This window comes from Lissotriton helveticus, chromosome 5_1 (genome assembly GCF_964261635.1).
Source record: "Lissotriton helveticus chromosome 5_1, aLisHel1.1, whole genome shotgun sequence".
Lineage (NCBI taxonomy): Eukaryota > Metazoa > Chordata > Amphibia > Caudata > Salamandridae > Lissotriton > Lissotriton helveticus.
Genome location: NC_136065.1, coordinates 77,293,578 through 77,310,998, shown reverse-complemented (window position 1 = coordinate 77,310,998; position 17,421 = coordinate 77,293,578). Strand labels below are relative to the sequence as shown.

The 17,421-nt window shown below is 46.8% G+C and overlaps 1 protein-coding gene across 1 annotated transcript in view; it reads left to right on the top strand.

Moving 5' to 3' along the window:
- Window positions 1–17,421, top strand: part of LOC144752391 (E3 ubiquitin-protein ligase TRIM39-like) — a 215,574-nt gene that overhangs the window by 102,306 nt on the left and 95,847 nt on the right. Inside the window, exon 5 of the mRNA XM_078640325.1 lies at window positions 1,671–1,693. Coding sequence (XP_078496451.1) covers window positions 1,671–1,693 — 23 coding nt within the window. The remainder of the gene's footprint in view (window positions 1–1,670; window positions 1,694–17,421) is intronic.

The window sequence follows — 17,421 nt, the reverse complement described above, 5'->3', positions numbered from 1 at the left end:
TAAATGATCTACACAAGATGCTGGTAAAAACAGGGGCCTACTTCCCTCATGTGGGTCGTCTGGGTTTGCCCGTCCTGCTTTATGCGAACAACGCTGTCCTCATTGCTAGAACAGCAAAGGGCTTGCAGACCCTGCTTGACACCTTTCGGAGCTTTATGGAGGATCGCGACCTAGCGATTAACAATTCTAAATCTTATATCATGCAGGTTGGGATCTACCGAAGAAGGAGTATCCATTTAAAGTAGGAAATGAAAAGGTGCCCCTGACAATGACCTTTTCTTATTTGGGTGTCTTGCTGGACGATAAATTAAATTGGGGGCCTCTTATACAGCGGACTAAGGGGGATGTTACAAGGGCCAATACGGCAATCTTCAACTTTACCGCCAAAATGGGTAAGCGCCCAGTGGCGGCAATGTTGAAGTTATACCAGTGAAAAAGTGTCGCCATTGCGAGTTATTGGAGTGGACTATGGGGCCATGCTACGACTGATGCCTTACAGGTGGTGAACAATTTTTAAAAAAGTCTCCTTGGAGTGCCAAGGGGTACATCCAACCTGGTGGTCCACGAAGTAGTGGGGCTGCCTTATATCAGCGACAACTTGGCTATGCAGCCCCTGTTGGTCTGGCTTAATTGCTGGTTTAATGATGATTTAGCCCTTGACCCTCAGATTCTAAGGGATATTTTAAATCTGGATTTCATGCTGCGAATCCTGTGGTTAAAATATATTAAGGGCTGTTTTGAAGAGTTGGGGCGGCCTGATTTATTTTTAAAACCTGATCTTATTACTGTGGAGGATGTGGGTTATATTAAAATGACCTTCATGACAACTAAAAAGTTGGATAGTGATCACATTGAACTGGGAAAACATAGTGTTCGTAAATATGTGATGCTCAAAACCACTTCCTCTATGGAACTGTATCTCTTGTGGCCTTTATCTACACACGAGCGGTTTCTATTGGTCAGGTTCCGTTTGGATTATTTTCATTTGCTCTTAGCTGTCCCTAAGGGGAGTTGCAGGGGACCGGTGCTAGCATCCTGTGGCTGCGACGGAGTGTCTCTACAGGATAAGCAGCACTTTGTTTTTTTGTAATTTCTATACTGTTCCCCCGCAGACATTTTTTAATCCCACTTTTAAAGAAGCTGAATTTTATACAGGTCCGCCCTGCCCTATTTTACCTACAATTGCTGAAAACGGATTGTATACCATTTGTTGTAGGCTTTTTAAAATCTGCCTTGCAATCTAGAATCTGTATGGATAACTGATAGTCATTGTATGGCTTGATATTTTTTTTCCTGCTCCTGTATTTTGCATATTGTGTGCTTGCACCCTGTTTATCCTCCATAACTATGTGTGAGCTGTAGACATTTTAACCCTATTGTATTCTATCTGATCAATTATCACTTTTAAATGTTATGAATCGTATTTAAAAAAAATATATTTTATGGTGTTGTGTAACTTTTATGGCTTTACTCATAAAGCCGAATAAAGTATTTTTGACTTTGACTTTGCTTGGTCATGCAATGCCACAGAATGTACTGTGTCATGTGACCCCCAGCCACTGTTTTCTAATCATAGTTAGATCGAAGTGTTTCACTCCTAAAAATACTGCAATAACTTTAACCGCTTCCCTGGAAACTGATTTCACTTTGATTGTTTCTCTGTTTTGCAGGATGTCAGAAGCACCCTGAGCAGGTAAGGCTGGTTTATTATTCTCCTCTGAGTGTAAGGAGCAGGTCTCACTGCTGCAGTGTGTAAATGCCACTACTGAGCTCACACAAAGTGCTAGGAAACTTTCAGATCCTCATAAAATCACGCTGTATCCTCAAAAAACCCTTAAGTCCTCAGAAAATACCTTTGATTCCTCTGTATCATCAGGAAATGCCCTTACATTTTCCTAAATCCCTGCGAGTCCTCAGAAAACTCCTTTGAGGCTTGAAATAATTGCTACAGAAATGAGCTACTGTCCTCACAAAACATATTTTAATCTATAAAACCTACCTGAAGTCCTTAGAAGAGTTCCCTGAACACACAGAACACTAATGCACATTCTTAAAACTTCCCCTCCGGTTTCCTCAATTAGGAGTTGTGAAAAAACTCATTCAAAGTTTCCTAACTACGATGCCAACCTTCAAAACATCCCTTCAGTGCTTCCAAACAGCATTAAAATGTAATTAAAGCCATGTTCAGGCCTCATTCTTTAGTAAATGCCCTCCAATCAGAAGAGGTCTCGTCCATTTCTCATAAACTTCATTGTAATCCTCAGATCTGCTCCTAGTCCTAAGAAATCTCTCTCCGGTCTGCAGTGACCTCCCTCCAGTCCGTAGCATCCTCTTGAGTCTTTAGAAGCCTCATTTCAACCCTCAAACCTCTGCCCAGGTCACTGACCACTCATTCCAGACACCAAATCCTTCTTCAAGTCCTCCGAGACCTCCGTGTGTGTCTTCTGAAGCCTCATTTCAATCATCCTTTCTTTTAAGGTCTTTATGTATCATTTTTGGTAGCAATAGAGATTCAAACAATAAACATCAGTGGCTCAGCATCATGTCGTATATCATTGAAAACATGGGGTATGGTCCTGGAGCATCAGATCATTGGCATTTTTCATTTCTGAAATAAGATAGACATTTGTTTACAACTATAGCACTGCGGTCACACCATTGGCGAGACCGTCTGTCCACACACATCTCAGTTCCTGTTGGATGAGGGGGGGAGGCTGCCTCCAGCCCTCTCACCCACCTTCCCTCACCTGCAGAGACTGCCCCCGCATCTCGATTTTCTGTGGAGTATCTCCCTTCCCGAGGGATCCTTCCATGGGCCTCTTGTCAATCCTTAAACCTGTAAATAAGTTTCCAAACCTTCACCATGCGGTGACACACACATATGTGCTGCTTGTTTACTGGCTGGTCTTGTAACTCATTATTAACATAGATTAATGAGACATACATTGCACTTCTCAATGATGTATTCTGTTGTGTAGCGAACACTGCAGTCTCCTCAAAGCCTGTACGGATACACACCCTTTGGATCACTTAACTAAATAAATAAAGATGATGGTGGACCACATAAAATATTAGCACATGTTTCCAACACTGAGGTTCTGGTCAGTTTCACGAGGGATGTGCGGCCTTGGCAGTTTGTCTGTTGTGGCCCAAAAAGGTGCAAGGTAAGGAAGTTCAAGCAGCGTGTGACAAATAAACTGGCTCGTAGGTGCAGGGGGAGGCCGTTTCAGGTCTTGGCTGCTAAGTGGGAGTCCAGCGGATGCGACTGGCGGCAGCGAGGGTTCCAGATCTGAGTTTCCTGGTGGGCTGGTGAAAGGTCATGCGTTGGTTGAGGAACGCAGGCTCTTCATTGTGTGATACCTTGTATGACTTGTATTGTACTGGGATCTCTTCATGACTGGGGGCCAGTGGAGTTTCCTCTGGTGAGGGGTTATGAGCGTCCGTCTGGGGAGGTCGAGGATGAGCAATAAACAGGTAATTGGGACCAAGGGGGAATTTAAAGACCACACTCCAACATGCTCCCTACATACACATTACAACAAAATTATATTGGAGGGTCTGACACACAATGTATCCTAACAGGGTGTCCTCTAGCTACTCCAAACTCTGTGTATCAAAAATACAAAGGTCATCCCCTTGATGATCAGGGAGGGATGCCCATCAGTCACCACACGGAACCGCCCTTCATCATTTGGGATTCCACCAAGACCACCAATGGAATAGCCGATATGCTAACACGGTCGGGGGTCCTGATGTAAGAAGGAGCTCCACCGCCGATCAGTAAAGTCTGGCTAGGGTCTTGTTTCTCAAGTTTTAAGGTGAGAAAAAACTGGGGACTGATGTTGCAGTGCTCTAAAGTGTTAAAGTAAGAAAACAAAAAAGGTAGTGGTGAAGATAAAATAGGATAGGGGAGAACTTATAACTTTACTCTGGTGTTACCCTGCCTTCCAACATTAAAAAGTAGTAGTTACCGACAGTCAGAAGATATACAGACCGTCTAGATATAATATGTGGTCGACATGTTTCAGCAAACCAAGGACATAGTTGTCGTTGCTTTCTTCAGGACCAAATAAATTTGTAGCTACTGCAAACTGAGTGATAGTGAATATGACTAAGTGCTCAAAATCAAAAATAAGATACAGAGATCACCTGATATCCCTAGGTGTTCTGCTCCCTCTTAACATGAAATCTGAAAGAGAGGAAACAGGAAAGTTTGGAGGGTAACGCCAAGGTTATTCTATTAGAAAGCAGTTCGACATTAAATTCATAATTATGATTAATAATGAGTATCACCAGAGTATACTAATACCTCAACATCTGAAGTGTACATATATACTCATTGGGCCTAAACAGTTGACTGCCAATGAAGAATAATTTGACCCATCTTACCATTTTTGTAAGAGGTATAGACCTCACCCCACCTGGCCACGGCTCAGGAAAGAGGAGAAGCACCGCTCTGAGATAGAGACAAATGTAAACATGCAAGCATTAATACATTTCCGCTACCAAATGTCTCCAAAAGTCAAAAGGCGCAAAACAAGTCAGGGCATAGCTCACTCTCCAAGCGCTAGCATAACAGCACAACCATCACAGCTTAGAAAAATGCCATTACAGCATAGAACCCAAACGAACAGGACTCCATGGTATTGTAGTTCGCTCTATTTCAAAAGAGAGAGCGAAAGCCCTCACGTTATCAGTTAATCTTTATATGCCCACGGTTTGAGCCTATTCAATGTGGGTTAGAAAAATTGCAAACCCATTTAAGTTCTATGTGGTCCGTACCCCTGGTTGCTGTATAACCTGTCTACATTTAGCCATTCGTCAGATTTGTGTCAAACACACGTCAGAGATCAAACAGCGTAAGAGATCAAGCAGCGTGTCACACTTACAATGAGGGTGAAACAGAGGCAAAACACGTACGGGAAGAAAGGGCAAACATATACGGGATAAAAAAGAGATTTCTCGCCCGCTAGATGCCCCGATATTGTCTCCTCACCTGTCCGTCGGTACTGCAGTGTCGGCGTCCGAGCCGATCGGGGAGGTGCCGACGGCCGGTGGGGAGAAAGATTTTATTCTATTAGGTGATTGGTCCTAGACGTGCACATGATCGGCTCTCGTGGCTGGAATCTGAGAGCTCCTTTGTAATTGGCTTGGGGGAACGAGCTCCCGGCAGATCTGCATGCCATTGGCTGAGGGGAACAAGCTACCGACCACTCAGCATGCCATGTTTGTTGAAGGCAAACTACTATTCGTAAACATTATCGTGCACCCAAACTTCGTAAAACTTTACTGGATGGAATGTCTGGTATTGGGAACATGAACACACATCAAACGGAAGGTTGAGTGTACTGTATATCACCAGTTTGAAGGTGTTAGAGTCCCAAATTATTACGATCCTAAACGGGACTGTTAGGAAAAATGACAGAAAAACAAACAATCAAACACAGGCTTGTTGAAGTGCCAGGAAGATCGAAAGAAAATCGGGTCAAATGTAACAGAGTTTAACACTAAAGGTTGATGTCCACATTAAGTTATATACATTCCTGAGTTTGTCCAAGATAATAATTGGACTGTTACATGTCCAAATAGTCTCTGCCAACATTAGTCACAAAAGATGTCACGTGGAGGTAGCAAGTGAGGCAATATTAACAACAATCGTGATATTGCTATAGACTATAAACAATGTTATTATAAATGGGAGGGTATCACAAACCAGTTAACAATACGAACATCCCCCAAAACGGTGGTTGATTGTACCAGACCACAGAAGATACATTCATAATTTTAGAAAAGGAGGAGTGTACCTCACCGCAGTATGTGCGTGGTCATTTAGCATGATGTTGAAGATCACTGGAAGATATAAGCACTGCCTAAACTCGTCCATCAGTGAAATGTTAAGCATGTTCAATCATAAATAGTGACAAGGAATGTGCATATAAGAGATGACGACTAGTTTTCCATGTGAGTGGTGCTTAGTGTTCAAAAATGTCCATTACAAATTGCATGAAAATCAAAGAGATGACCTCACGGGATCAGAGGGTCGACCACGGTATGTCATCATTTAATCCCAGTCGGTTGGTGCCCAACTTGAACACCCATTTCTGTTCCCTGAGTAACAGATATCTGGATACATCAGTGATGTGTGAGGGGATGTGAGGCTGTTCTATCACAGTCCATTGAAACGAAGTTGAAGGATGACGTGCTTCCAGAAAATGGTTCGTGAGTTTGGTCGCTTGCCTCCTACACCTGATGGTGCTCTTATGTTCAGAGATTCTTATCCTGATCTTCCGAGTTGTCATCCCTACGTATTTTAATCCGCAGGGACAGGTGATAAGATACACGAGGTTCTCACTGTTGCAGTTAGTGAACTTGGACTGGATCCACGGTCTGGAAGTGCCAATGGCCAATTCAGTGGATTTCTTAGTTTGAGGACATGAATTACACATCCCGCATGGATGGTGACCTACCACAGGAGGAAGATCCCATAACAAACCTAGAGCCCTAGGTCTGCCTTCTCGTGGTCGCGTATGGACCAGTCGATCCCTTAAATTAGGTCCCCTCTTAAAAGAAAAGAGGGGGCTTTGGATTGAGGCATTGTCCGAGTTGAGAATGGACCAGTGTCTCATTACCAGTTTTTTGATGTTATTAGACAATGTCCCGAAAGTGGTCACAAAGGTAATCCTTTCCAAAGGAGGTTTCTGCACCGGAGGTTCCAGCAGGGCCAATCGATTGTTGTTCGTGCACGTTTAAGGGAGCGCTGGACAAGTTTGGGGGGATACCTTCTTGAGATGAGCTGTTCCTTTAGAGCCTGAGAGTGTGTTTTGAAAGCCTCCGTATTAGAACAGTTTCTGTGAACCCTTAGAAATTGCCCATATGGTAGACTGTCTCGTAGAGACTTGGGGTGATGACTGTCAAAACATAAAAGGGAATTTTTCGCCAGAGGTTTCCTATACAGCTCAGACTGTAGACCATTTGCGGTAGCAGTAATGAGTAGGTCTAGGAACGCCAACCTGTCCCTTCCAATCTCAATTGTAAAGCGGAGGAAAGCATTGCGGTTGTTTAACCAGGACAAAAATTCCAAGCATCTTTCCTCCGTACCCCGCCACACCACCAGGACATCATCGATGTACCTTCTCCAAATTCTAATACAATCGATGAAAGGATTCGTGGTTGCCAGTATGTGCTCCTGCTCGAAGGAATGAACATATAAGTTTGCTAAGCTGGGAGCGTAGACGCTCCCCATACTGGTACCCGACACTTGAAGGTACATCGTGTCTTCAAATTGAAAAAAATTCTTCTTCATAGCCAAGGTGGCACAGGCCATAATGAAGCTGACTGGAGTGATACTATTTAACTCCCTAGATTGTAAAAGGTGTTGAATCACTTCTAAAGTTTCATCCTGTGGTATTGATGTGTATAATGCCTCTACATCAAAGGATATAAGCAGGTTGGTGTTGATGTCAAAATAAATTTCAGGCAAGAGACGCAGCACGTCTGTTGTATCTTTTAAATAAGTTGGCATTTCTCGGACCATCGGGCGCAAGAAATGGTCAACAAATGTTGATAAGGGTTCGAGAACCGACCCGATGCCTGAAATGATTGGACGACCAGGAGGTGGTCTCTGTTGCTTGTGCACCTTGGGAAGGGCATAAAAGTAAGGGGTAACTGGATGCGTGGTGCATAGGAAGGCTGCTTCCTGAGGTGTTATCCAGCCTTCAGATGCTGCTTCCTCCGTCATGGTCTGAATGGTAGCTTTCAATTCAGGTGTAGGATCCGTCTCCAACCGTCGATAAGATCTTGCATCGCCAAGTTGGCGCAGACACTCTGCACGATAGGTGCTGGTGTCCAAAAGGGCAATAGCACCTCCATTGTCCGCTGGCTTTATAGTCACTTGGTCTAACATTGAAAGTGTCTTGAGCGCTAACTGTTCCTCTTTGGGGAAGTTGTTATAACACTCCCTTTCCTGTTCTGTGAAAAGGTTCAAATGCTTTTCTCAATGGCTTGTTCGAAAGCCAAAACTTTCGGGGGCATGGAGTGGGAGGGTGGATAGAAGGTAGACTTCTTTTTCAATCCAGTGTTCATTTCTTGAGAGTCACTTTCTTGTTTATTTTCAAAGAAAAAATGTAAGCGGATTTTCCTTAAGAATTTGGACACTTCCAGACGTGTTTCGAAATGGTCATTTTTGTATGTTGGTACAAACCCTAAGCCTCTATTTAGAGCCTTCTCTTCAATGGGTGTCAGTATATGTTGGCTTAGGTTGATTACGAGCCCGGTTCCAGGCTGGTTGACGCCTGTTCTTTGTTCTTCGTGGTGGTGCTCCTCAGGCTCCTCCTCGACGTTGCTGGTGGACTGTAATGTACCTGTGGTGTCTGCTGGCCTCTTCTCCTGCCACGAGACCGTCCTCGGCCTACGCCTAAAAAAGGCTGGCCTCCAAAGTTAGTTGGGTTCTGGGGTGTAAAAGGACCCATCTGAGGTGGAAAGGGACCCATCTGTTGTGGTCCCATTTGTGGTGGAAATGGTGGGCCTCCGAATTGCCACGGGTTGGGTTGCCACCACATCAGTGTTTGGTGATGTTGGTTCCCTCTCCAATTGTTTTGGGGATACCTCCCGCCCCGACCTTTACCTCGGGTTCCCAAATTACCGGAGCCTGTATCACTTCCTGATGAGTTGTCATCTGAGCTAGAGGTACCGTAATTTGAACCAGTTTTTCGATTTTTTCCCGAAAAATCCGGTGGAGTGTAGGTGTCACTTGTATAAGGGTACACTTTGTCCATCTTGAACTTATCCAGATCTTTTTCAATCTTTACTGACAAAGTGAATTCCCTAAACTCCCTGTTGTTTTTATTAGTTTCATCCACATTTTTTTGGAAAGCCTTGGTGGAGAGGGTAGTCTTGATATGTGATTCCAGTACCTGAATCTCAATAAGTATTGCATCTGCAATTCTTTTGGAAGTCTGTATGATCAAGATAAGCCAATCCCTGGTACATCGCCAGGCGATGAGTGACCAATTTCTTAAAAATTCTTTATCTGTCAAGAAGAGTCTAGGATGGTTTGTTACAATCAACCCCGTGGATGCACAATTATTACGTAAATATTGCGCCATTACAGTACCATGGAGGCTCGTACGTGTGTGTGATTTTTTTAGAATTTGTATTTTACCCCACTCATCCTCATTGCTGGTTGCTGGAGTGGATACAGTCTCAGAGAGGTCAGGATGGTCAGCGAGGACAAGTTGTACATCGTCCTCATCAAACGACAGGCCTTGATTTTCAGCCATCATGCACGCAAGAGCGGAGTGTGAGCAAAGCCAGAGCAAGCAGCGCCACAACGACAAAAGAGACAGAGCAAAAGAGAAAACGCTGACCACTAGTAGCGTCTGAAAAAACAGTGAAAAGTACTGTTATGGAAAAGGGTCCGCAGTCACAGCGACTGCACAAGAACAAGCAATAAACAGGTAATTGGGACCAAGGGGGAATTTAAAGACCACACTCCAACATGCTCCCTACATACATATTATATACATACATACTCATTGGGCCTAACCAGTTGACTGCCAATGAAGAATAATTTGACCCATCCTACCATTTTTGTAAGAGGTATAGACCTCACCCCACCTGGCCACGGCTCAGGAAAGAGGAGAAGCACCGCTCTGAGATAGAGACAAATGTAAACATGGTAACAAAAATGGTAAGATGGGTCAAATTATTCTTCATTGGCAGTCAACTGGTTAGGCCCAATGAGTATATATGTACACTTCAGATGTTGAGGTATTAGTATACTGTGGTGATACTCATTATTAATCACAATTATGAATTTAATGTCGAACTGCTTTCTAATAGAATAACCTTGGCGTTACCCTCCAAACTTTCCTGTTTCCTCTCTTTCAGATTTCATGTTAAGAGGGAGCAGAACACCTAGGGATATCAGGTGATCTCTGTATCTTATTTTTGATTTTGAGCACTTAGTCATATTCACTATCACTCAGTTTGCAGTAGCTACAAATTTATTTGGTCCTGAAGAAAGCAACGACAACTATGTCCTTGGTTTGCTGAAACATGTCGACCACATATTATATCTAGACGGTCTGTATATCTTCTGACTGTCGGTAACTACTACTTTTTAATGTTGGAAGGCAGGGTAACACCAGAGTAAAGTTATAAGTTCCCCCCTATCCTATTTTATCTTCACCACTACCTTTTTTGTCTTCTTACTTTAACACTTTAGAGCACTGCAACATCAGTCCCCAGTTTTTTCTCACCTTAAAACTTGAGAAATAAGACCCTAGCCAGACTTTACTGATCGGCGGTGGAGCTCCTTCTTACATCAGGACCCCCGACCGTGTTAGCATATCGGCTATTCCATTGGTGGTCTTGGTGGAATCCCAAATGATGAAGGGCGGTTCCGTGTGGTGACTGATGGGCATCCCTCCCTGATCATCAAGGGGATGACCTTTGTGTTTTTGATACACAGAGTTTGGAGTAGCTAGAGGATACCCTGTTAGGATACAGAGGTTGAGGATGAGCCTGGCCGCTGTGTTCTGGATCATCTGGAGTTTCCTCATGAGTTGGACTGTTATTTAGAGCCACAATAACGTATAGTGAGTTATAAATTAAACAAATGCAGTGCTCTGTAAGAGTCCTTCCAGTTCTGACACATTGGGCTTATAAACAGATGAATCCAGAATAAACAAGAACAACAAAAACAATGACCTGTCCGTGATAACTTATCTCTCCCTCTTCGGGCATGTTTGCATAGTTTCCTTGCTGCTGTGTTACTCAACGTCCCCTTTGCCTAGTGTCCACGCTTATTTACATTCTTAAGTGGTCTGTGTAGACCCATGGAATATCATGGGATGCCCGTTAGTGCTATGTATGGTTCGCTACATCTATTCGCCCACGTCTCGACCAGGCGAATCCTCAGGGTCACCGCCCTCTATCTGTTGCAGCTCTTTTAAGAGGTTGTCCCAACATGCTGCTATGGTTTCTCGACGCAGTCCTAACGTTTCTTCACGCTTGATGGAGATGCTTTCTGCCTGGGCCCATGCTAACAATGAGTGACGCCATGCCCGTACATGTGGTGGGTCAGCCGCTTTCCACCATCTAGTTAGGAGCCTTTTAGCTACTATTATCCCCAAGTCTAGGAACCTAGACACTACTTTGGTGGCAGGCGTGCTCCTGAATTGATGCAGGAGGTATACGGACAATTCAAAAGGTAGTGCTCGACCTGTGCATGTGTGTGTAATATCCTGGTTATCGTGTTCCAGTACACTCCTATTCGGGGGCAGCTCCATAACACGTGTACTAGTTCATCTCCTGGTGGGTGTTGTGTTTGTTTCTTGGGGTTGGTAGGATTACTCAGGGCGACTTCATCAGCGCTTGCTGTGATCCAGTTAGTGAAGTTGTCCGCTGCTTATTCCGTGTCCAGGTGGAGGTGGGTAGGTGAAAGTTGAGGGTGTTGATTCAGCGTTGTTCTGATGCTTTGGACCGGCTGCGACGTGTTGGAGGTGGAGGTGTTGAGGGGCTCTGAGACGAGGAAGTGGACGCAGTCGTGGTTGGTCCGGGTGAGCTCTTCAGTGTGGGTGTAGTTAACTCTGTTGCTGGCTGTAAAGATAGGGTCAAGCGTGTCTCCTGCGATGTGAGTGGGGTCGGTGACTAATTGCTCGAGTTTGAGGTTGGCCATACTTTCTAGGATGTCAGCCGTGTTGGTGTCATCAGTGTTTTCAAGGTGAAAGTTGAGGTCTCCTAGGAAGATAGTTTCACCTCAATGGTGAAAGAAGCGATGAAGTCAAAGATGGGGTTGCAGAAGGGAGGGCCGAGTCCCGGAGGTCTGTAGGCGAGGGTGTCTCCGATTGTGGTTTTGCTGTTCGTTTGGAGTTGGAAGTTGAGGTGCTCCATGAAGGGGGTGGTGTTGTCTGTGGTGGTTGTGCATTTGTGGATTATGGCTGTGATGCTGCCATTTCTATTGGTCCGGTCTCGGTGCGTGATCTTGCATCCGTCTGGGATGGCTGTGGCAATACTGGGTGCTTATGCGGGGTTCAGCCAGGTCTCAGTGATGAAGACGGTGTCTAAGGTGGTGATGGTTTTCCAGATTTCTGTTGCGTCTTTTCCAAGAGAGAGTGCGTTGTTCAGCAGGCAGTTGATCTCTCGGAAGGGGTTGGCCACGGCCCTACTGTTGAGTGTGAGTGACTTGTTGTGGCTGATGAACGTGGTGTTGGTTGTTTCTCTTGTGATGCAGATAAATCGGCACTTCCAGCTGGAGAAAGGCCCGTTGGTGGTCCAGGGGGAGGCCTGGGCGCAGCAGTTGTTCTGGCATCCGGGGTCCAGGGCTCTAAGGGCCAGATGTATCTATATAGTTATTTGCAATTCCCTAATTGTGTATCACAAGGATTCGCAATTAGGGAATTGGGAAATGCCATGTATGAAGGTGTATAGTACACCTTTTGCGATTCCTAGCGGGTCACAAATGATCTACCTCATGAGTATTAATGAGGTAGGTCGCAATTTGCGACCCCCTAGGAATCGCACAAATCACAGGGATGGTAGCCTGCTGAGACCAGCAGACCGCCATGTCCGTGTTTGCTTTTAAATAAAGCAAGCTTTTTTTTGTAAAGCAGCCCATTTTCCTTAAAAATGGTTTTACAAACATTCACAAAAGAGAAGGGGTCCCTTGGGGACCCCTTCCCATTTGCGAATGGGTTACCACCTACTTGAAGTAGGTGGTAACATGCAAATGTTTTGCCACCGCGAATGTGGTCACAAAACATTCATACATACCTATGTGATTCGGTATTGGGAAGGGACAACCTAAACACTCCCCTTCCTAATACCGAATCGCAAACCCATTTTGTGATTCAGTAATAGGTTTGCTGCAACCGAAAAGCAATTTTTGTGTTCGCAAACGGGCAGATTGGCAGAATCTGCCCGTTTGCAAATGCAAAAATGCTTGATACATCTGCCCCAAAGTTCGTCTGCTGTGAAGCACAGGCGGTCCATGGTGGGTGGAGACCTAGTGCAGAGCGAAGTCCATGCACAGCATACACACTGTTCACGCCTGCTGCGTGGGTGCGCTGTGGTCTACATGCCATAGGACTGGGTTACTGGAAAGAGGGTGCCAATGGTGCCCATGAGGGGAGACAGCAGGCACGACCAGGAGTGACGCGGGAGGCAAGGCGTAGGGAGCGGCAGGCCTCAAGGAAGCGGAAGGGAAGTCCCAGCAGAGCCGGGGGCAAGGGATCGGTGGGAGCAGGCAGGGATAGAGGGAAGACGAAGAAGCTAGACTGCAAGGTCAAGTACAGCTGGGCCAGGCTACCAAGGTTAAGAGGGGCGCAGCTGGGCAGTAACTGCTGGTAGTCTGGTGCAGGTTGGGCTGAGAGGAGAGCGCTGGGCACGGTGTCATGGGGGACAAGGCCACAGAGCACTGTAACTGAAACTGTGGGCGTAAGAGGGATGGCCCAACCTCCTTCAGTTTCTTACGGGCATGGACGTGTTCACCCTCTGCCTAGGCTTTGCTCGGTCACTGCCCGCTCAACTCCCGCGAGGCAGGAGCCGCTGAAGGAAATAATCTGCTGCAGAGGTGCGAAAATGGGCCATGCCCGCCAGCTGGAGGTTTTAGGGAACTTTAGTTCCCTGAGGCTGATGGGAGCGCTGTTTCTAGCTCCCAAGTGGACCTGGGAGAGTTGTGAGGCAGGAGTCCGCTGCCTGGAGAAGCAGGGGAGCGAGCGGCAGATACTGGGGTGTCCCATCCTTGGTCTGTTGAAACACTATCTACCCTCTATGACCATTGCTTGACATCAGTCTTTGTAAGTGCCTGGGTTAGATCTGTAAAGGCTATCAAGTTCCTTGTGAACTTACCACAGTATGTCATTATGCCTAGGAAAAGTCTTACTTCTGTGAGAGAGTTTGTGTGAATACAGATTTTTTGTCTTTGACTTTGTTGGGATTCGGAGTCACCATTTCCGCTGAAAATCTCTGTTCGAAGAAACTGATGTGTTTCTTTAGAAAGTCACACTTGCAGGGTTTAGCCTGAGGCCGCTTGAAGGCACTATAGGACTTTTCAGAGGCAATTATGACTGTCACATTGTGTGTCTAGACCAAGATATCATCACAAATGTTAATTATTCGAGTCAATCTTTATAGACCTTCTGGGATGGTGTTCTCAAAAACATCAGCGACACGGGAGATTCTGAAGTTTAATCTTGTGTATAGTTTCAGACCCAGGCGCGTGGAGAAGGTTGTGATATATCAAAAAGTGGGGTCGGGCATCAGCAGGTGATACCCTGACTTAAGATCTGTTTTGGAGAACAAGCTAGCTCCTTTGACCTCATTTATTAGTCCATCCTCTGTAGGCGTGATATGTTGTTGTCTTTGGCATGCCTGATTTAGGAGGTGCATGGCCACACACAGCCACACCTCTCCTGGCTGTTTGGGCTTCTGGGTGACAACAGTTGTGGAAACCCAGGGAGTGGGCCCATAATCTCGCTCGATTATGTCAGACTCTTTCAGCCTTCATAGCTCCTCTTCCACTTTTGCCTGAAGATGAATCACCACTCGGTTATGTCGATAGATTGATCGATATACAGATGCACAGTCTTTCCTTTCAAACACCCAAGGCCATGAAACAGGCTGTTGCTTTCCTGGAGAAGATTGTCCAGCTCAGCAGTGGAGGCAGACTGAATCAGTTGAAGACTTGTGTCTGCCTGGCAGCTTAGGACCATTCCCGCACTCTTCAGTAATGTGCACCTCTGCCCTGCCTGCTTGCTTCTCATGAGTGAGTTCCACTTTGACCACTACTTTTAAGGGTAGTGGGTTTGGATGTCATTAGGAATACTATTTTATCCCCATTGATGTTAGTGTTGTCTCTTTCTTCCTCTCCTCCAAAATACCAGTGACTGTGAAATACAATTCTATCCTGTCCAGCCACACCTTCCATGTAGGTGCTGTGACGAGGATGCCCAAGAGATCATGAATGGACTGATGACAAGGATGGAAGACATCTTGGGAGGTCTGGATGTGTGCACGCAGAGTGGAGCAGGCGGGTAGTCAGAGACACACCTCGAGGCTGGTGCCTACGGTGGCGATACTGCAGGGAGAACACGTCTGCAGCAGCCAGGTGTGATTACCTGTGCTGAAGTGATGTCAAGAGTTGAGGCAGTTAGGGTTCATACCCTGTGATAACTTGCAAGCTTCCCTGAAGGGCATCTAATCATACCTGTGATGGTGGAGTTTGAGGTGGCAGCTTGAATGTTAGAAATGGGATTTCCAGTTGGCTGAGGCTTGCGCCAAAGCCAGGCAGAAACCACCACTCTAGTCAGGGCAAGGGAGTTACACGCCAAAGATAACCCCTGCTCACCCTCTAGGCAACATGGCGCGAGCAGTAAGGCTTATCCTGGAGGCAATGTGAGTTAAGTGTTTGCGCACGCACCCCCAGCAACAACACCCAAGGCCCACCACAAAGGAAACTCCACACAAGGTTATATATAAAAATAGCCTTTGTATTGTACAAAACACATTAGACAATAAATACACACTTTACAATGTGCCATAGTCACAGGCAGAATTTACAGGGGATAAGGTACATGGGACAGGGCCACGGGCGCCACTGTCAGGAATAAACACTTTTAGAATTAGCACTTTGTAGGGATAACCCTTAGCACATAGAACAATTGTAGAACCAAATAGAAAATAAAGCACACAACCAGTAACCACTGGTAACAGGTAAGTACCACCTACGCAACCCTAACCACCTCAGGAAAATATTAGGCAGGGAACCAGGACCTCACTAGCAACACATGTACTAGGAAGAACAACCACCTAAGCATCACAATACATGTAGGGGTATAAGCATGAACACATTACACATGATGCATCACAACATTCAGAGGTGTAGGGAAGAAAACACATGATGCATAAACATACATTAAGCGGTGTAGGAAAAAGCACATGACGCATAAAACACATTCAGAGGTGCAGCAAAGAACAATTGCACAGAAATCACATAAGGTATAACTTCAAACTGTCCCCAGGCCAACTGACCTCTCTGGGGCTAGGACGCCCTGTGTCCCAATGTCAAGGCAGGCTGCGCAGAGCAGCCAAAGGAAGATTGCGCACAACCTAAACGCAGCAGCTGCCCACTAAGTGCTGGGCGGCTGGGGATCTCCTCTGGGCTCTCTGAAGGAATACTGGGGCCCAAGAATCACGTGGGAGCCTCGCAGGCTCTAGCGACCAAAACACTTGTGGCCCCGTGAGCTCAAGAACAACTGGGGGGCAAAGTGGGAGCCTCGTGGGCTCGAGCAAACACTGGGGTCTTAGGAGCTGCCGGGGCTCGAATCACACTGCACCCCTGGAGCCTCGTGGGCTCGGAGGAAAGAATACCCCCTTGAGCCTCTCGGGGGCTCAGGAAAAATGCTGCCAAATCGTTGGAGTCCCGCTCGGGGGACTCGAGGTAAATGATGCCCCCAAGAGCCTCTCAGGGCTCTAATTACTAAGGCCGCTTTGGCCTCGGGGCTGGATGAACAAAAATGCCCCCACATTGGAGAGAGAGCACTGGGGGGGGCGGGCACCGGCAATGTGCCCCGAAGCCCTCCTCCTCTACTGAACCCCGGGCCCCACTCACCGGCTTCTCCAGGTGCGGCGGCGGCTATCACCGTGGGGCTCTGCTCCTTTGACTCTGGAGGCCCGCCTGCTTCTCTTTGCCGGCAGCAGCGGGGCTCTCCCCACACCGCGGGGGGCCCCGCTGCTGGACAGGTGGCTTCTCCCTCTTCTTGGCGAGTGCACCGGGGCACAGAGTAGGCTCCTGCCCGCTCCGGTGCTCGTTCAGCAGCGACTCTTCTGGGGGAGACTGGGTAGGCTCCCGCCCTCCTACTTCCGGTTTCCGGCCACTGCTTCCGTCTTGCGGGTCCGCCCATGGTCAGGCGGCCCGCTTTGTTTCCTGCTTTCGCCGGGCCGGCGGCGGTGACTTCGGGTGCAATATGGGGTGGGCTCCCGTCAATCGATGAGGTCCCTGGCGGGGTGAGCACCCGTCAGGGTTCAAAACACACGGGCACTAGGTTCCTGGTGAGGTGGGCACTCGTCAGGGATTCCACACTTGCAACCTTGCGGGGAAAATGCCGGGTGGGCACCAGCTACGAACAGAAAGCGCTCTCGAGCGCTAGGGGCCAAATAAAGCGCTCTCAAGCGCTAGGGGCACAAAAGTCCAGCAACAGGTCCTTCAGGAGGTGAGGGGGCTGGGCCCAGGTGCCAGCTCACAGGGTCCTCCTAGGCAGGGAGTCAATCCCCAGTGGTGGTCCTCCTGGCGCCCAATGCAGCAGCAGGCCCCTCCTCCAAATTAAGATCAGCAAGAACATTTTCATGGGGTCACAGCCCCTCTTTTATACACCTTTTCCCTTTGTCTTTGTGTGCAGGGTGGGGGGAAAACCAGTCGCA